The sequence below is a fragment of the Thermobia domestica genome, chromosome 4 (genome assembly GCF_964235325.1).
Source record: "Thermobia domestica chromosome 4, izTheDome1.hap1.1, whole genome shotgun sequence".
Taxonomy (NCBI): Eukaryota; Metazoa; Arthropoda; class Insecta; order Zygentoma; family Lepismatidae; genus Thermobia; species Thermobia domestica.
The window spans coordinates 279,126,331-279,148,315 of record NC_137457.1 but is presented as its reverse complement, the minus strand read 5'-3'; the positions used below and the strand labels follow the sequence as shown (position 1 = coordinate 279,148,315).

Genomic DNA, 21,985 nt, shown 5'->3' with positions numbered 1-21,985 from the left:
AAATGGACTGTTAAGTGTAAAACACGACTAATGTTACAAGCCTAATTGTTGTAGAGCTAACATAATAAATTTAATAATGTAATGTGTGTCAATACCATCTCCTTACCTGTATCTCCGATCCGATACCTTGCTCTACTGTAATGTAGCTGCAGATGCGTAGCGGTGTGACAGGGCTTTGAGGAACGACATATTAACAACGTACCGTGTGATGGTCGAGTTGACACATGACCAAGTGGAGGCGAGAACACAAAAAAAAAAAAAAAAAAAAAAAGACGGTTGAGCAAGCTTACTTTCACGTTGTAAGATGTATCAATTCTGAGGTAAAGAGCTGAAGTTAAATATTTTTCCCCAAAGTAATTTCACGAGAACAATGACCTCCAAGGTCACAAATTTGCCCCCCTTGACTTTTTCCTGTGGGGTCATTTAAAAGAGCGTGTCTACATGAACGAACTACACACACTGGATGATTTACATTTCAGATGATTCGAGTGTACATCTGATGCGAGGTCAAAATCTTGTCAGAAGTTTCGACAGCCACCTTCAGAAACATGCAATGTCATCTTCAACTGTGTTTGGATGCTCAGGAAGAACATTTCCAGCGCCTTCTGTGACAATCTCATTTCATTTCATGTCTTATACATACAGGAAGTTATAATATGTAAATGCTTTTTATCCTTTCGTACTCCTTTTTTGTTCTTACCAATACTCTATTTTATTCCGTACCATTTTCCGAGCTACTTTCGAGTACAATTCATTTGTAGTTTTCATTACGAATCAGTGATGGATAATTCCGGAACGTTTCCTTCTAAAAGAACGAATCCTTTAGTGGACGGAAATAGTCTAATACCTGAAAGGAACTGGATTGACATAGGAGAAATCAAAGGACGGGTTCTCTGTGATTTGGTTCATGGAACCAAACAATAGACAGCTGGACTCAACTAATGGATGAAACAGTACAAACAATGCTTCAAAACGTGTGGACTTAACAGGAAAGGTGAGGAAAATCAATCCTCCCTGCTCCACTTTCCAGTAACTTTTTTACTGGTGAAACTGGCATGACTACTTTACATGAAGAAAGGAATCAGATTAAATACCCATATGGAAACTCGGAAGTATTTAACTGAGCGGAAACAAAGGATTACATCCAGAGAAACGAATCTTTGGAGGAATCAAGTGGGAGAACATACGAACACAGTGAAGTAGAGTCAAAGGATTCAATCCAGAAGAAACAATCTTCTGTGGAACAGACTGAAAGAAATCGATTCCGAAAAATGAATGAAATTTCCCATCACTTATTCGTCCATTGTTATCTGATGAAAGGTGCTTAAAAATAATAGGTATTAAAAAAACTCAACTTTAGGAACAGTCTATGGTTTTCATTCTTGCAAATACAATATTTACAAATTCCTCCCAATAATGAGACATCGCTTTGAGGCATTGAAATAAATAAATCACATCTTTACAAATGAGAAGTGTGTGCACACAAATTCTTAATGATATCTGCCATGTATACTTTTGGTTAGTTTTCATTCGTGAAATTATCTTTCTTTCTTAATTTCTTAAAAACACTTTCCAGCATCAAAAAACATTCCACGCATTCAGGTCACTGAATAAATAACACAAGCATTCATGATGTTCGAGCCGTGACTAGCTGAAATGTCTGGAGCTGGAATTTCATATTCTTTCCTTCTTTAAAAGCATAATCATAGACCATTATTGCACTAAAGCTTCGGCCTAAAATTAACATAATAATACTATTGCTTTGAAAAATGAATACGCAGATCATACTGCAAAGCAGGTACCTGGTTTTAACCAGAGAAGGGTATCTCTCACTCTTCATCATTACGCTACTACTAAAGAACAATTACAAAAATAAATACTTTTGTACTAGCAAAAGTTGGTAAAATTATACCAACACGCTACTTGCGCAAAGGATCTATGTGATTTGAGAAATCTCTTGCTTTTGTTTAAATTTCTACGAATATTCCTTCTCCATCACCACAAGGCTGATCTCAAAGGCTCTATCTCAGTTCTCGAGGCCGGCTCTCATTTAAACATTGTAGCCCTCTTTTATATTTCCTTATCCGTCTAGTACGAACGTACTGCAGGAGGCACGGTGGACATTTCTTTCTGATCAAGAGTCTCGTCGATCACGGGTCGGTAAGTCAAAGTAACCTGAAATCACAAATACACGGACAATAAGAAATACAATTATATAAACATGACAAAATCCTATTAGTAAAACAAATCCAAAAGGAAATCAGGTCATATAATTAAAAAATAGTTTTTTTTTTTACTACATCGCAATGAGTAGAAGTCTGAGCGGATGTATGCATCAATATAGATTTTCGCGGATGTATTCTTAATTTCTTTATGGATGACTGTTACAATTGCGAATACTCGTGAAAAGGCGAAATTTTCATTACCATTCTTGGATATACTATTAATTATATATTAAAGATTGATTACCTTATTGAGAAGTTGACATTGAAAAAAGCTGAAATATCCAAGCTGGTAGCATTTGAAATGTGGTGTTGGTACAGAATGCTACGCATATAATGAACCGAAAAGGAAAGAAATGAAGACGTGCTAAAGGAAATTAATGAAGGACGACAGATCATGAATATGATAGGAAAAAGAAGAAACAGCATGCTTGGAACCGTGCTGATAGAGGAAAAAGCAGAAGGAAAACCAGGAAGAGGAAGACCAAGGATAGAATATCTAGATGCAGTTACGAAGAAGAGACCTTATCAAAGTATAAAACAGTTCTCCCAAGGGAGAGAAAAGTTTTAAAATTTCCATGTTGCCCATCACTCTATGGTTGAAGTGAACAAGAACATTACCTTATTGGAGTTAATAACTAGAAAGCAAAATTGTATTTCACAAGATGTTCTTTGTTTTTCTTTGCTCTCAAAATTCTATAATAAATATGAAGTGTAACGTAATTTTAAGTAAGTTTATTTGGACTGGTTTACTCTTGTTTCAGAAGGACATTTTATCTCTATTTCACCTTTGCCCTCTATACAAAGATTTGATAAAAAAAAAAAAAAAAAAAAAAAAAAAAAAAAGCTATTTTCTCTTAAATTGATTGATAGATATACATACAGTATTACCATCTTCACAATTTTCTTGTCATAAATCTGCATTTGAGGGTACCTTAAATAAGTACGTAAGTTCGTAATTGCTTTCTGCATGAATTATATTAATTTTATTTGGCGTAGTTGACTTACAATACGAAGATATCGGATTTAAAGTAGTTTGGATTTTACTGACATCATATCAAAGGATTCGTGGAATTATGGAGATATTTACAAACATTGTTAGAAACTATATTTGAATGATAATTATCATAGAATAAACAAGCGGTATAAATTTACCTCATTATTGGTATTATTCATTATTGCTTATATGAATGTTGCAGACGAAGTGTGGATACGATATTTTACATTCGCGCAGATTTCTAACAATGAATATTGCATTGTAAAGTACTGCTGTTGAGTTTACTTCCGATCGTTTTAGCCTTTAGGCTAAAGGAGACGATAAGAAATGAATGATGATAATGAAATAAATGGTGAAAGAACAAAAGTAATATCAATGATCTAAGTGGATTCCAACTCCATCAGACACGATTTTCGATCGCCAACCATGTCAGTCAGCTATATCGTAATGAGCGCACAACATAACTAGTACTGCCATAAAGTACGTCCCAAATGTCATCTATATGATTGATTTTTTAAATATGATATTAAAACATTAGAGCTAACATATTAAAATGACCATAGAATACTCTTGTAAGCACTAATTTGATTCAGGAAGACGTGCGCAACTAGAAGATTAATATTATTAAACAATACAAGTGGATTTGGAAACGAGCGGTGACAAAGTTTTGAAAAACACTCCTGAATTACTCGAAATAATTTTAGATATGACAATACATTAAATTCTGTTCATAAGCACAAATATTCAACTTTAATTTGCAGATGATAAAGATTAGATAGCATCAGTACATAAAATCGACTGAGGTCTGAAGCAAACATTTTCAGCTTGTACAAGGATGGCCACTTTGTACCAACGATATTACGGCTCCTAAACAAACAGTCTACAGGATTACCACAAAATTCAATGAAATTAACACATCAACAAGAGGCCAAAGTTTGGTAGCCCAAGCAAGATGTGAATTCCACAGGCCAGAATCTCTCGAAATCATGTGCAAAACCAAAACAGATGATAATATTGCTCAAAATATTACGTCTTATTCACAATGACCTTAGAATGTGTGTCTATCATCGTAGAACAAGACAGCTTCTAGTTTCAGCTCTGAGGCTCCCAAGGAAAAGAGAAAAAAAAATGAAAAAAGAGAATTTGTTGGTCTGGTGCGTTATGAAATACCATAGTCCAATAGTCCAGCCTGTTCTCAGGTGTGTTAATAGATACAGAAATCTTACAATAGCCAAAACGAAACGATTTATGAACATACTCTAAAGAAGCTTCTAAAGTTGCTTCCACGAATCAAAGACGCCACCATGACGTTTGAGTGGTAGTATAGTGGGCTGTAAGTTATGATGAGGTTAAATGTAATCATTTTTGTGAACAAGAGATAAAAAAAAATTGACAAACTTGTATTAGCAAGATGTTAAGACAGTGTAGTGAGAAATATATAATTTTCTCTTCGTCTGTTCACTCATTACCAGCTTGAATATTTTAATCCTTTTACACATTTATATTTATTTACATGAAATGTCTTCATTAAAAGAAACACCCTATATATAACTACAGTACATTCTCAACTATCCGACATAATTTAAAAAAAAATGTCTGTAATAAAATATTTTAAATGATTTTATGACAACGACTTCATAAAGATGCAACTTTGCCAAGGAGAAGCAGTCATCTACCAAGGACTTTTTTCAAAAACTAAAAACTACAAGTGTTGACTCTTTTACCTAAGGTCTATCCTTTCATATTTGTATAATCATTTATCGATGAACAGTAAAATAAGTTTAAATCATTTTTTTTTAATAACTAGGTCTACGTTTTACTTTCTTATTTTTAATGTTTCTGCAATTAAGTTAAACATTATAAAGTTTGAGTTATAATGTGTACAATATTTTTCTTCTTGAACTTTCCTTCTCTATAACGAATTTTTAGAACGTACAGTATATTACATAACAAGCATTTATAAAGTACTGGTATGAACACACGAAAAAAAAAAAAGTATTTGACAGTTAACAAATTTTCTTTTGCCAATAACTCAGGAACAAATGAATTAATTTGAATCTTTTTGTTGTTATCCTTAGAATAGTTATAACTTGACAACTTGCTGAAGTCGGTACTCTAATAAGTTAACTTATTGTTGAGTTATTAGGAAAAGAAATTTTGTCAACTGAAAAATACTTTCTTTCGTGACTGTACTAACAGGACAGAAAACATGAATAAGTGGGAACTTTGGAATGAAGTGTGTGTTTTTAATGGTGTAAGTGGAGAAGAAAGTGAACAATTAGAGAACTCAGGCCTATCCGGCTTTGTTATGCGGCCTGCCGTTCCGCCACATTAGAGCGATTAGTCGGGACTGCTGTATTGTGTATGGCAACTGAATTGGCTTCACCTTTAGCGTTGTTCTTACGTCGAACAATCCGGTTACAGTGACGTTGCCAGCGTTATGATGCGGCATTCTGCTTTGCTATGTGTTCTTAGTGAGGTCACATGTCGCAATATTCACTCAATGAAAGCAAAATATTCATCGGATATATGGCAATAGTACGTCGAGACCTCTTTGGTTCACGTCAAACGTTAGTTCGGCTGCCGCGTATTCTAATGCTTTGCATTACATTATACTTGAAGCAATACAAATTTATAGCCAATACACAGAGAACAAGACATACATAATTCGTGAAGTTACACATATTTTGTGTCTGACAGTAAAACTCCGTAAGGAACTTTTTCTTCTTCACTATTTCATTTGAGGTTTATTATTTCACACGGTGCAGACATAGGTTCATATCATCAATATCACTAAATCTTGTTCAAATATTATTCGTTGTATAATTGTAGAATTGAAAGTTTATCCAAATCTTTTAATTATAACTGTTTTAAAACTCCTCTTGCATACCTTTATCAACTGTGTTAAGAGTTAACTTGTACTAATAATAAATATTTATAATTACTATATTACTTACTCCAATTTTTTGGTAAGTTCTTCCATAAATTAGTTGTTAGGGTTGTGTACTATGGAATGTCGTTTTGTGGAATGCCGAATCGCTGGGTAAATACGCATGCACTTAACACAGCTTACAATAACGCTAACAAAGCTTCTACGCGAAATACAATGAAATTTCCGTCCATACATGCAGTGATTGTTAAGAGTTCCAAATACCATGTTGAACCATGAAATGTGGACTATGTTACTCTATGAGTGGAAATTGGACCTCGATGGACAATTCAGTGTTGGTTCAAGAAGCTTTGTTGCGACCACATCAGTCTTGGAAATGATTCCTCGAGATAACCACCATCACGTATGAAAAACGACAAATTGAGAGCCAAACTGAAGAGATCCACGTTAAACGGTGCGACAGCTTGGAAACATGAATCAATGATACAACATCAACTTAGTGAACAACAAAAGGAACAGAAACTGGAAGTGTGTTCGTATCTCAGTTTAGGGAACAAGATGGACAGAAGATGCATCGTATCGTGACGTGCAATGAGAAATTGTGTATGACAACTCTAGCAGGTCAAGACAGTGGTTCGCCACCTCACAAGAATGCTTAACCACCTCTCTGTCCAAAAATTATCGTTAGTGTTTCGTAAACTGCCACTGGTGTAGTGCACTAAAACTTTCTGGAACTTAGTACCATCACAGCACAATAATACAGAAAAAAATCACTCATATGCTTCAAAAGTCATCTTAACAAAAGCCCTCACTGGTCAACAGAATGGAACCATTCATCTCACACGTCAATGCGCGCTAACATGTAGCCAGAACAACTGACGAATGTCTCCATGAGTTTAGGATACGAAATCTCACATCCACCATATACCCTTGATCTCAGCCTTATGGTTTTGGGCACTCCAGCACATCTCCGTAGAAAATGTTTCAGCTTTAAGAAAGAAATACCTACTTTCATCACTTTCAGACCTCAAGGCTTGTTTCGTATGGATATGGAGGAACTTGTAACTTGATGGAAAAAGTGTATTGTTGCCATGGAAGATTACTCTGATTAAAATATATGCTTTGGTAACAAACTTACTGCTGTTTCACTTCTCATCCCCAAAACACAAAATTCCATAGTACACGACCCAATATTATAGTTTTCTATTTCCATAGTAGCAGAAATAACAATGGAAATAGAAAAAAAATCTATATTGTTGAATAATACAATATAAACTATTTTACCAACAACAATGCCATTAATTTCAACACAATTTTCGCGATGTGTTAACTTTTGAAGATAATCCAAGATTTAATTTTCGATGTTTCAAAATCAACATTATAATTGTGTATTATGATTTGTATGTATTAGTCAGACCAATATCTTGAACACATTCTGTATTTTGCTAGTTTTGTAAATTTATTTATCCATGGCCATTTCCCAAATCAGAGAAAGTACTGACTGTTGTTTATAAATTAAAAAAAAAATATGTAAAAATCTAAGTCTTCAAATTTTCTAAACAGTCTGTAATTCTATTGAAAAGAATGTAAAATATGAGAGCAGTGGATTCGCTGATCAGCGAATTTTCTCTTCGACGCCGTGACATTCTGTTCTCTTAATGCTGTTACTGGACGCCCGTCACGTGGTAAAATCGACAACATTCACATAGCCTTCTCCAAAGAATTAGTACCACCTAAAGATGCAGCTCCATTCCATATAGTCTTTGAATTTTTAACGACACCAGTGTAATTTTCGCCAGATCTATTTTGGTTTCCTGTAGTACTCATTTCTAAGCAAGACAACGAAGAAGCAAAAGGTTGACAGAAAACCGAAACCGATTTTTGATAATTTTTTAAAAACTGGTGTCGGTTTCTCTATTAACTGAAAACCGGTTTTAGGACTTACCACTAATTTTTACGTGATGGTACTGCATGCGCTTCCTACACCTTTCGATTCGAGTGGAAGACAAATAATAATAATAATAATAATAATAATAATAATAATAATAATAATAATAATAATAATAATAATAATAATATGTTAATAGATGCTTCGGTTGTGGTCGCCACAAGTAAACTGAGACATTGGTTAGAGCAGGCTAATATGGGAACCTCAAACATAGCTACACGAGCCTGTAAGCTTTAGAAATTTAAACGCTAGTGAAACTGAAAGAAATATATGATAGGGATTTCGTAAGAATGTGGTAAATGAGCGAAGAATACAATAGTGGTTTAAGAAATTTAACTACGGTTATACAACTATATCAGTTGTATCCTACGTACAACTTACCTAACGTCCGCAAGTACTAGTCAAGGTAATAAAGGCGGCTATAAGCCTGATAATAGTCAAAAATGTGAAAAAATTAATGTATCATTGGTTCTTAAATTTTGTTCAGCTTAAAAGACTAGAACTATTAGATGCTTTCGAGTTTTGGTTATTTAAACAAGTAGCAGTGTACACCATGTAAAAAAGTCGGGTTTGTACAGCGTGATTAGTATTGAAACCGGAATTAATTTCTTAATTTCTACTACTACCGGTTTTAGTAGATTTAAGTGCGGATAGAATGTATTCTCGGGCTGCTTAATTTGATTGAAGAAAATGCTATCTATTACAATTTTACTCTATAGTAACCAACGTTAAAAACGGAAGTGGTTGATTTCTGTTATTTCTGTTTGAACAGAAGGCGAAGAAAAGAAAAAAAGATACTTATTCTTAGAACGCTAAATCGATTTTTAAAATGCTTCTCGCTATCTCTGATCCTTTTTGCTATATACAGATCAGTATTGAAACTGGATGTTGTAATGAATAGATTGCTTCCGGCATTGTAGAGAGTTAAGGGTGAAGATAAAAATCTATTCTTGAAACGCTTAATGCTTGTAGAAAACCACTTCACGTTATTTATTACCGCTTTACTTTATATCAACGTAAAAAACCGGAAATGGTTGATTTCTACCACTTCCGGTGGATTGATAATCTCCATCAAAAAATAAATCCCTAGCTTTTGATTATCTAGATCCTCACCAAAATTATTAGTGATCCATTAAGAGATTTTTTGTCCCCCAAATAGAATTAACATATAAAGGAGTTTTGGTAAACCGAACTGCTTAGAAGCAGGTGTAAAACCAAAAGAATCTTTATGCACAATTAACACAGCTCTTCAACACTTCTGTAATATTTCTCTGGAATAGGAGCACAAAATTAACCAAATACTGCAATGCATGTACCTTTCCAGTATCTTGATCCATCCATGACAATGTATGTTTCCTCCAATGCTGTTCGAAGGAACGACGCTGTTGGCCTTCCAAGGGCTTTGTATAATCATATTCATCTATTCTGTCCTAAAAAGAAAGAAAAATATATATGTAAATACAATATGAAGCCAAATTTAGAGGCAGCGATATGAAGTATCTAGGAAAAGTGGTATCGATCATCCGATTAAATAAACTTCATCACTAAATAATCATAATTAAACAGACATTTTTTCTTCCCCTATTTCTTGTAGTTTAGTAACCACAAACTTCACTGGAGTTCAAAGAGGTCAACGATGCCAGATTTTCTTTTTTTAAAGAATTTCCTTTCCAGATAGTGATAACTAACACTATTAAAAAATCAGCAAAAGAGTAAATTGATATTGTATCATGTTTGTAGTTGAAGGGTTTCTGCACAGGGTGATAGTTTTTACTTATGATCACAAGAGTATGATCCAAACGAACAAATTAGTAAAGCTTTGCACTTGAGAAGACCTAAGATATAAAAGGAAAAAATTGTCTGTTTTCGCCAGTTTTTAATAGACAGAAAGAAAGAAAGGAAGGAAGGAAGGAAGGAGGGAGAACTTTATGCTGTTGCCGCGGAAAGAGTAAGATTTTATTCTAAATTCAAATAAGGGACTAAATTCTGTAGCAGTTTCGATTTAGAAATTTAGAGTGGTCGTGTGGTTCTTTAATTTTCTTTAAATTTTATAGTTTTCCGGATTTTGCAAGCTATGGCAAGAGTAACCTCATACCTGTAAACTCACTCTTAAATTTCATATTTTAGCTTAAATTCTTCAAAGCTAGTTTCATTAGAACAATAGCTTAGACCTCATTCATGAATGAGAAAAATCAACCTCGAAGTCTCAGCGAGATACAGTTAGTAAGCGCAAAAAATATTAGAAGCATATTTTCTATTATTTTATAAAACAAATACCTGAGACAACGAGAAAGATTATAACTGCTTGACACATATATTGTTAACAGTTATGAGTTAAGCTCCCTACTTCTCTTTAACAATTGTGCAAGAAAATCCGCAACTTGGCCCATCTGACAACAAAGAGAATCGTGTATTAGAGCAAACCTTAGAATAACGCATGAAGACGAAGTGGTATAGTTTATACAGTAAAAATGTATATAAATTAACTTCAAACACAACTACGATCAAACTCCAACAAAGTGATGCGTTAACAAAAGCAGTAGCCATTCGGGAAACTAGCCTATTTTATTAACGATTTCCAGTTACTTAATGTATGAATGCTATCAGAAAGGAATGTCACCTACAGCAAGGACGTTAACTCAAATCATGTACGTGAATACATTGAAAACTGAATATGGGTTTTCCTATTCAAGGAGAGAGTTGCGAAATCTATGAAGCAGAGGTTTTTCACATAAATCTACGTCTAGAAGAGTGCAAAAGTTAAGTCGAATGAAGTTGTAGCCTGAGATACAGTCATCCGGAAGAAATTAAATCTTGCTGCTAACAATGCAACAACATATACCTAAGTGAGACGAAACTGAGAATGATAGTAGCACTTAAGGAAGTCTATGGACATTGGTTTGAAAACTTCATATTTACTGCAAGATTTTATTTGGTGGTATCTTTGATAGCGCACGACACACGTAATATAGAGTTCTCATACTACTGAGGCAATGTGTAACATTTTTTCTTACATGTAAGTAAAATCTATTGCATTTATGCCTTCCATTAGCCTATGCCGAAAGAAAAGTTTTATAAAGAGAGGAAATTACCCGATATTTCAGTACTATCCTTAGAAATTCAATATAATTCGAGGGTGGGTGGGTATGATTGAGAAAGCCTCTCAGGAAGAAATCTAGATTTGATTTGGAAATTTTTTAAATTAAAAACACAATTCTCTATTCATTTTGTGTGGTACCAATTTTCGAAGTTATAAATACTTATGATTTGAAAATTTCTATAGAAAACAATAAAAATAAATTTTAAGCAAGAATAAATTTTATAACATCAAGTTCTGATATTTTCGTATGTACTTGAAATATGTTGACAAGTATTAGTTCATTTAATGTTTATCGTTTCTTCTTTTTCTCATTTCACAAATCACGATTTTGTAATAATAGTTTTGCATGCAAGAACAGAAATGATTTCCAAAATTCTTAAATTCCTCAGTGGCTTTTGCTGAAAAGAACAACATGTGGGATCCATTTTTCTTGAATCTCCAGTGTAACGAAATGTTCAGAATTGCGAAACTATTTTAGGTCCCGTTCCTTTTCCCTATTTTTAATATGTGTTAAAACATTTCATTTTAACGAATTTTGAACTTATTTTGAACTGCACTCTGGTGATAAACTCAACGATCAAACCTTTGTACACGCTGCGACTTTTCCAACTTTGTTCAGGTGTCTCACAAGTTATCATTTAATAAGATTTACCTACCCCGTGTTTGTTCTTGAGTTTGAACGTAAAACAACTACGATCCACTGCTTTGACAGTACAATTCCATTATCTTTAGGAATGTTATATTAGGACTCATAGTGGTCTGGTCCCTTGTAAATAGTTGAAAAGTGACCAAAAGCACACAAAAAACTGACCAAAAAGTGACCAAAATCTCATCATGCACCTCTTTTCCTTTGTTAATTTCTCCATCACCTCTCTCTTTGTTTGTTGTTTTGTTTCATCTTTTCTTCGTTACTTCTTCTTTTTGAGCTTCCACCTTTCTTAGGTTTTCTAAATATGTTTTGTAGTTACGGTAAGCAGACTTAGCAGATGTAAAAAGCTTCTGAGTAAGTGGAATCAGTTCTGGCTTATTTCCGAATTTCTTCATCCCAGACATTATATTTAACTTAGTATTCAGAGTTCTTAAAGCCATGAAATATTCAACTTCATCACCTACTCTAAAGAAGAACATACAAAAAGCATAACACAAGACGAACATGATGAACCCCACACACACCACACACACACACACATAAAGTTGAGCGGAGCGTTAACTATTACGAGAGAAAACTAAAAGACTATTATGATAGACGAAAGAATAGACACAGAAGGGTTCTCAACCCCACCTTGAGAGCTTAAGCATCCACCAACCATCTACTGTGCTTTAGAAAGAATAAAAGCTGAAGTGAGAATAAAGCTGACTGTTTCACATGTGGCAGCAAGTACTGAAGTTTTCAGAAGAGTAACGAGTAACAAGTTTCTACCTTTTTCCATTTATTTTTATATTTTTCTTATAAAATTGCCAATGCAAAACATAAATCACACGAAAAAGTCACTTTACCTCCTAAAAAAGTAACTTTTAGTGACATATTTTTTAAAAAAGTAACTTTTAGTGACACATTTAAAAAAAAAAAACTAACTTTTAGTGACCAACTTGAAAAAGTGACTTTTATTTTTAAAAAGTGACTCGCTATGAGCCTTGTTACATGTTAGGAAACTAAATAATGATCAGTTTTGGCGGTGAAAGTATCCCTTGTGCGAAGGTCCATATAATGAAGGGATGTATAGTTCAACACTTCCTTGACCTTGGTCATATTCGAGATGGGTACTCAACACGAAACCAAGGCCACCTTTCCTTCCTCACGGTTGCCCCCAGGTACGCACACTCTCTCGAGTCTGAGTGGGTCTCAGAACCTCTATGTGCGGAGGCAAAGGAAAATTTATTCGATTCACATTAGCCTGGAAATCGAACCAGGTCTGTCACGCTGCAGCCAGATGCTCTCCTGCCTTGGCCATCGAGGTCAGCGCTGACAATATTTTTATTCTTGAGCGTGTTACAATGGTAAAGATATGACGGTCTAATTGTATGAGTTTGTAATAAATACAAACTCAGATGGTCACTACAGAAATTGTTAACAAATTACATTTTTGACCCTTGACCTAAGTGACCCGTTTGGATCAGCAGTCTAGAATTTGGCCGATATGCATAATTTTCGTTACGGAGTGGAGTGTCAAAAATCGCATGTTTCTATATATCACCGTTGTCAAGAAAGTGGAGGTGTGACAGACAGAGAAGGTATAACACACAGACAGGATAGTAACAATAGCGTCCTGTAGAGGTTGCTAAGAAAAAGAGAATAAACTTGTGACGGAGGGGCCTTTTACGATTCAAAGATAATAGATGCAGAAATATAAGTTTTGGATGTCAGTAGATTATTTCTTGCTTGGGAGCATCTCAGTACAAGACAGTAATACCTGTAGTAAGGGTACGAGACTTCTAATGCTAGTATTAATTAAAGTAATATTATTAGTAGTAGTACGTAGCAATACAGCGTAGCAATGTATATGAATTGTTTTTCGTGACATCATGGATACTTTTCTTCGGACAAATTTTCAACTTCTTACGGATTTCATCCACTTATCTCCGCAAGCCCTTGCATCCCACTATGCTAATGACTGCAACCGAGATTTATAGTATTCTTCCCTACGGCATAGTTTTTGCTTGTTTTCCGTTCAATTACTGTGTGAATTAATGCTTCTATTGTAACTAAGACTGGCAACATTGCTTCTTCAGTTACTATTGGGACGACTACAAATGCAGAGACAAAACTACTTGTCTGATTTGAAAACTTTCAATCCTTTAGATCGAACACGTATTATTTCCAGCAACTTTGCTCTCTTTACATTTTTTCGCATCTACACTCATAACAAAATTGGCCTATGGCACGGGATTTTTATTACACCCTGTATGTACAGATTATTTAATGTTTAAAATTCCTTTTCCACATGGGAGAATAAAGTATCCAGTAATTAGGATAGTGTAATATTTGATTATATGTTAGTGTTACACATAAGACGCAAAATGACTGAAACTAGTCTGTAGAAAAACCCAAAATCGACATTTTGGCTCCCCAAAAACTTTCTTTTAACCGAAACCGGTTTCATTCTTGTCAAAAACTGGCTCGGTTTTTACGAAGAAAAAAAAAAAAGATTCGTCAAGGCCAATATCTGTTATTGTTCCTCAAGTAATCAGTTAACAAAGAAACAAAAAACTTTTGACAGGAAACTAAACCGGTTTCCGATAAAAACCAAACTGGTTTTGAAAATCAGTTGTTTCAACGATTTCAAAAATTGGTTTCAGTTTTTCCATAAAGCACCGAAAAAGTGGTTCCTGTGTCCATCACTAATATGTACACGACTGCTCTTTCACAAATTTGATTAGGCACAACTTATCTTCTTGTTTTCTTATGAACTTATGTTCATGCAAGAAATTCCATGTTAAAGTAGTACCTCTTACAACACTTGCCGTCTGTACAAATATAACAGACGCATATTACTTTGGTTATTAACGATACAATTCTCTGGAGCGACATTCTTAAGCTTTACTTACTTTGTAATCCTCTCGAGCATGAGCTCCTCTGGACTCCTTTCTTGCTTCAGCTCCATAAACAGTCTGAAGAGCATTCAATATCAAGTTCTGCAATTCCAAGGTTTCTACAAGATCTGTATTCCATACCATTCCACGATCGCTAATCTGCAAAGAAAATAGCAATTAGGAGGTTTCTTATTGCATTGAAAAAAATAAATTTCAAACAAATGAATTGTGTTTCACATTTGGAACTACAGTAGACTTCCAAACTAAGACTTCAACATTTTGAAACTAGAAGTAGATGATCTACAATTTTCCGTTGCAATAGAGCGACAAGGTCAGACACGAAACCTGTTCTTCGAACGTAAATCAGTTTCAGAAACAGTTTCGGGGGCATTCTCCCCACCCTTGGGTGTATACTTATAAAACTTGGAATATGAAGCAACGAAGTAGTTCACTAATTGGTAATACCCTATACGTGTACTTGTTGTTTATATGGAGGGAGCAGGGGAAGTGCAAAGTCGGCCAATTTTTTGAGTCAGTTTTTTTTACGTAAATTAATTTTCTGAACGGTTCCTTATAAGACTTCTACGAATATGGCGGGAATTGCACAAATGCTACCTCGCTAAATTTGGTGTCTCAAACTTTCCAACGATGTACCAATCATGACTCGGTGATAATTAGGAGGATCACGAGGGCCCCCACCGTGAGAGTCTACGATTTCATTCAAATCCTTGGCGGGCGTTTAAAGGTCAAGCTAAAGGAGACGATGATTAAGGCAAGTGAATGATCTAAAAATCGGTGAAATGAGAAAGTTGGAGGAAACGGGAGTACTCCGAGAAAACTCACGGATACGATATTGTCTATCACAAACTTACTACGCCGGGGATCGAACCAGAGACCACTCGCTCGTACCAGAGATAAACGCTCTACCACTGAGCCATTGTACTCCGTAGTAGAAAAAAAAATCTGAAATGAAAGTCTTTCTAGGACTCTAGTCCACATCAAAAAGCTATTTCTGCCTCTTACTATTTTTGGTCTATGGAGATTAAAATTGAAACTGGAAGTGGTAATGGATTTCTAGCAATTCTAGTTTCTATTCTTAGGACGCTGAATCGTTTACAGAGATCGATTCTCGCTATCTACTACCATTTTCGCTCAATGGTGATCAACGTCAAAATAGGAAATGGTCTATTTCTAGCACTTCCAGTTTGAAGAAAGAAAAAATGAAATGAAATCTTACGGAAGTTTTACGTCCCACGGTTATGCCGGTTAGGCTAAAGGAGACGGTGATTATGAGGGATGAGTGAAATGGTGGAATGAAGAAAGTGGGAGGAAACGGGAGAACCCCGAGAAAACCCACGAGTACGGTGTTTGTCCACCACAAAGTCCACACGGCGCGAGCTGGGATCAAACCAGGGACCCCAAGCACCGGAGGTGAACGCCCTACCACTGAGCCCCCCCCCAGTTTGAAAAAAGAGGTTCAAGGTGGAGACGGAACCTATTATGGGGAAGCTAAATCGATTCCGAGAAACCGCTTTCTTCCTTTCTGATACCTCTTGACAGACAGACGCACATAGGCGTTCTATAAGACTTTCCATACTTATCCGTAGCATAGTTTAGAAGTATAAAAACTAAATGAAAATATAATCTCTCAGTTTTACGTTCCATGGTTATACCATGTAGGCTAAAGGAGATTGTAATGATGAGAAATGAATAAAATGGTGGTGTGAAGGAAATGAAAGGAAACGGGAGAAGCCGGAGAAAACCACACAGTATCTTGTCCACCACACAGTCCACTTGGTGTGATCGTACTGAAATCAGATGGAACTGTTGTCTTTTCGTTGTTTTCAATGTCTTTACTTGTACTTGCTCAACAATTAACTGTCACAATAACGACGTATCATAACAAACGTGTTTATTTCATACAACAGCAGCTCCATAACATTATTCAATGCATAACAACGACAGCTGAGCATCAATATAGCTGCCAAAAATAGCCCTCTGAACATTGAAAGAAATTTTATAGTTCTCACTACCGTATTACATACATTTATTTGACAAAATTAGCATTCACTTTATTATATATATACGTATATATCATAATGCATATATTGGTATTAATTATTATCACTATGGAGATAAATGTAAATATATTCTTTTGAATAAAAATAAAAATTACTAGTATTTCAAGCTTTTAAAACTTCTGACTTTTCACAAGTGAGTCTAATAATTCAGACTCTATATCACAAAAAAATCCCATAGATATTGAATATATAGTATCTAATCACTGAATTGTCCATGTACAATCCGCGGAAAGAAACCTGCAACATGAGCATATAAGTTTATTGTGAAATGACGAAGTCTTTTGCCCCAAAATAAGTGTGCACGGGAGGGGGCCGAGGTTTATCCTGGCGTGATTCGTTCCACTTAGACGTTATGTTCATTTCCTGTGCTGTTAGGCGTAGTTTCACAATAAACTTACATCCTCATGTTGCAGGTTTTATGCCGCGGATTGTAAAAATGGTCGTCAATGTTAACTGCTGGAGAAGAGCTGGCTGGAATAGTGGTTAACGTACTGGTACAGTGAAGACGAAGATCCACATTTGATTAACGGCCAAGCCACCTGTTTTCGTTTTCTGAATTCAATATAGTCTGATTTAAATTTCTAGGTTTGTAACAACTCAAAAACCAACGGCACATTTTAAGGGATCGAAAGGTCTAACTTGAATAAAGATACTAGGCAACGCTCATATATTAGGTAGGCTAGTATTATCGGCAACACTGTTCCCCAACAACAACCCTCCACTGAAATACCAGGAACTCAGACAAATTTAAATTAGGACATGATACCATTTTCGTATAAGAAAACAAACTTTAAAACTGACAGAACAACATATTCTATGATCTTGAAGTCACTGTATTTTCTCGTACTATAATTTTATCTTAACTGGCTAAAAAACAGTGTGATGGCGTTTCTGTTGGATGTATTTCTGCATGTTTCATGTAACTTTCGCTTAAGTTTGGGTAATTTCTTCACAACGCTTCAATGCATAGAAACAACTTACTATGTAAAGTTTTGCCTCTGACCGAAAGCATATTAATTCTTGCCGGGGACTTACGGAAAGTACCATGTCACAAAAACTGTCCGCATTGTACTGATTAAAAGAGTTTAGAAAACCATGTTTCAACAATAAAAGTAATCGACCCACGCGTTCCAGTCACATCCGTGAGCGAGAAGATAACGATTGACACAGCTAATGTCTTCGTTCGTAAGAGAATCACAGGATTACTACTTATTACCTAGCAGATATGTTACGTATCTTCCATAATATTGCTTTACTCTTTCTTCCCCTGAACTTGTTGCTCATGACATATGCCTCTGACAAAGACGGCAATTTTGCAATCGGTGCTTCGGCTCATTACGGCTCATTATTCTCAATATGGCTCGCGCTCACTAATCTCAATACTTCCGGCTCACGCTAGCTCAGACTCACACTCGTTCCGAGTTCGCGCCCATTTACCTCATTGATTATGTGAAATGAAATGAAATGAACTCTTTTACGTCCCACGGTTATGCCATGGGATGATGAGTAATGAATGAAATTGTGGAATGAAGAAAGTGGGAGGAAACGGAAGAACCCCGAGGAAACCCACGCACACGGTGTTTGTCCACCACAAAGTCCACTTGGCGGGGACTGGGATCGAACCCAGGATCCCAAGCACTAGAGATGAACGCTCTACCAGAGCTACCGCGGCCCCTCATTGAATATGTGGTCGCTCGGATTCACACTCTGGTCTCACAATCCACTTTTAGATTTCCTGCTAACTCGTACTTGCGTTCCATTCTTGAGCTGGTGGCAGATTGAGTCTGAAAGCTAGGTTCGCGAGTTTAAACATCTCTGGTCTCTACAAAGAAGTTTCCAACGTTGTTTCCAATATTCGGATTATATTGTTATTATTATTATTATTATTTGGTTGGTTCCTCGCCTGAAACTCGAACAAATAACGTTTTGATTTTGATTTGTCGAAGATTTTCATGAAGAAGAGGGAGGTAACTCTGAAGACCTTATTAAAGAACAGATTCCAGCGTGCATTCTCCGATTGGCAGATTCATTGAGCAAACGGCAGGCAACTCGACTGGGAGAAATTTGAAAAAGACCTACCCTGGACCCTATCTAATGTCCTCGGTGAGTACGAATTCATTCTCATTCTTTACTGACTAGATTAGTCCAATACCGCAACTAGGATCATTGTTATCCTCTAAGGCAAATATTTTAATATCTTCGTTCCATGACTTCAGGATATAACTTATAGAGTTTTCAATCTACTTTCCTTTTACTGCACCCAATTCATAAAGCAAAAACAACTTAGTCTGTGAGTAACATTAATATGCCTATTTCAAACTTGCGAAAAGATATGGGTTACGGATTGCATAATCATTTAGGCGAAAAGATTGAAATTTTCTTCATTCTTATTAAAACTGTAAGACGCCTCACTCTTGTCAGTCACTCTTAATAGTTGTTGCTAGCTGCGCTGCCTCCCACTTGACGCCAAAAATGTCATTAACGTGCATGCATTTTGCATTTGAGCCGAAGGCTTGGGAACAACTAGTTTTCCTAATTTCTTAAAAATTATCTTAAAGCCAATTTCGCGTTAACGTTCGTTGTATTTCTTAAAAACAAAATGGTATTTATCTTCAATTTTTTTAAATTTATGTTTTAATAATTTTAATTCAATGTAAAATGTTTATAAGCTGTACAGCCATTGTATTTTGGAAATTCACTATGCAAATTACAATAAATTATTAACTGAATTCCAACTAATTACGACAGAAGTATTAAAGAAAAAAATTCAGTCACTTGAGTCAAAATTTTATCAACACAAAATATGTAAAAATATGTACTGTATTACATCATTAAATACTAATAATTATAATAAATATGTAACAAGATGCTTATCTTTGCACCCATTAGTATTTTTAAACTTGTACGGCTGCAAAGGTAAGCACATTGTTAAATATTCAGATTTACACTCATATCCAAAATGATTGTCGCATATCTATAACTGTCTTCTTGTAAGAATATAGTTTTATAATGATTTTGCAGGGTACTTTTAATACTGACAATATGTGTCTAATCGAGAAATGTATATTTGTGCTAAATTTGATAGCAAAATAATTATAAATACGAAAATTAGAGTGAGTAAAACCAAATGTTGCTGAATGGACAAGAAAATTTTATATTCGTTTTATTGTTCTTATTTACTGCTCTTTTGACATGAAATTTGCCACATACATGTCCTTGCCGATTATACAGATACTAACATTATAAGAAATACCGGGCGAATTCATTATCAAATTATATTCCTACAATAACATATTTATAGACATGCGACAATAATTTTGGACACGAGTGTACCTTATAGCATCTAGTATCTTATTAGTAATTTATAATAATAAACATGTTAAAAAATAAAAATTTGTTAATTCACAAGAAATGCATGGTCATGAAGTGATGGAATGTGTATCTGTATGTTACTTTTCCAAATGCACCATATAATACAAAAGTATCATGTTTGTGAATGCTTCATGTTTTAAAGTATTACAGGACTTTCATGTCGTCCAGAGCACAAGCCTCTTCTGCCCTCTTCTATAATTACAGACTTGGACTAGTCTTCATTAAAAAGCTGATCACTACGTTCGGATATAAAATTAACTTGTTTGTAAATAATGCATACTTTTCTGTTAATCATAAAGTTTATGTAAGATATTTATGTTCTGTTACCCAATAAATGATCCGTAATCCTTCGCGGCTAATAATAATAATAATAATAATAATAATAATAATAATAATAATAATAATAATAATAATAATAATAATAATAATAATAATAATAATAATTTCATAGTGTATTATAAGACTTCGTATCAACACTCAATAGGAGTTCACGTTAAGGAACTAACTGCTCTAACCTGAACAAACTGCTGAACATTATAAAAATGTTTGCATCACATTTTGTTCAGGAATCGTTTATCGTAAAATATTGTTGCTAAACTTATGTTAAACAAACTAAACTTCTGGCGAAACAGCCCTTAGGAAGCCAGAGCCTACCAGCTGGCTTGTAACACGCAGCCTTTGAGGTGATGTGTAGTCAAGTACATCGGCTCCCCTCGCTGATAATGCTGTTTTCTGGGGACGGAAGCTCGCTACTTCGTTCAAGTAGCTCCTCAATTATTCTCGCGATGCTGGATGGACGCCGCAATACCAACACTAGCGTGTTGACAAATTTATGTTGATATTTATCTGGCACTTACAGCTTCAAAACATAAGGTACTTACATTATACCTTCAGTATCTCACACATATGCAATCACAAAGTATATTGAGACTCGATTATTAATGAAGTCACAAAAAAAGTGGAAGAGGAAATAGAAAAAGAACAACGAACATTCCATTCATTATGCGGTTTCTTTTTCCATCTTTACCATCCACTGACAATGACCACTAAGAACTGAGTCCCAAAGCATTATGTTCACATAGTGTTCATATAAATGCCAAGTACCTTGATTCTGACAGCGCGTATTTGAATTGTTCCATTTTCCGAACTATACTATGCGTATAGACGTTACTAAACTATTATTATATTAGCAGACCAAAGATATGGATTATACAGTATGTTTATATTATTATATATGATTCATTATTTTCACTTTGCGACTTACCAATATATATATATCATTAGAATCACAAGACATAAGAAATAAGAAAACTATCTTAGTTTGCAAACTGAAAAATAACAATATCTACCTTCAAATCATTCTGCAACTTGAATACATCATCCATTTTTTTGCAACCCTCTTGCAGAACATCTCCTGTACGGAAAACAGCCGCATTACTTTGCATGATTTTTTGCATCTTCAAGCGCAACTGTGATGTGGAAATTGAGCCGTCGGCATGTCGAATTTTGTCTAAGTTTGCGACAGATTCCTCTCCTGCATTCTACAAAAAAACCAAATAGAGAGACTAACAAAAATATCTTTAAAACGCATGCTAATTACCCATACCACTTCTTCACATCTTTCAGCAAATAACAGAAGAGCAAAATGTAAAAATAAGTTAATACAAGAAATATTTTTTTTTTCAAAGATGTGGTAGTAATTCCAACTCGTCGGCTTAAGTAAATTATTGCAAAAAAATATAAATTAGTTTTATTGCGGAAGATATGATCTTTGATATGTTATTGTTCATAACTTAACCTTAATGTTTCATAGGATGCATAGTTTCAATTAGTATATTTACAAA

General features: G+C 34.9%; 1 protein-coding gene across 1 annotated transcript in view; it reads right to left on the bottom strand.

The window, feature by feature from the left end:
- Positions 1-1,355: 1,355 nt before the first annotated feature.
- The window catches only part of SdhA (succinate dehydrogenase, subunit A (flavoprotein)), a 58,498-nt gene continuing 37,868 nt past the window's right edge, over positions 1,356-21,985 (bottom strand). Inside the window, exons 11-14 of the mRNA XM_081755973.1 lie at positions 21,491-21,682; positions 14,704-14,847; positions 9,374-9,487; positions 1,356-2,175 (exon numbers count right to left, since the gene is read on the bottom strand). Of these exons, the coding sequence (XP_081612099.1) occupies positions 2,089-2,175; positions 9,374-9,487; positions 14,704-14,847; positions 21,491-21,682 (537 nt within the window). The 3' untranslated portion in view covers positions 1,356-2,088. The remainder of the gene's footprint in view (positions 2,176-9,373; positions 9,488-14,703; positions 14,848-21,490; positions 21,683-21,985) is intronic.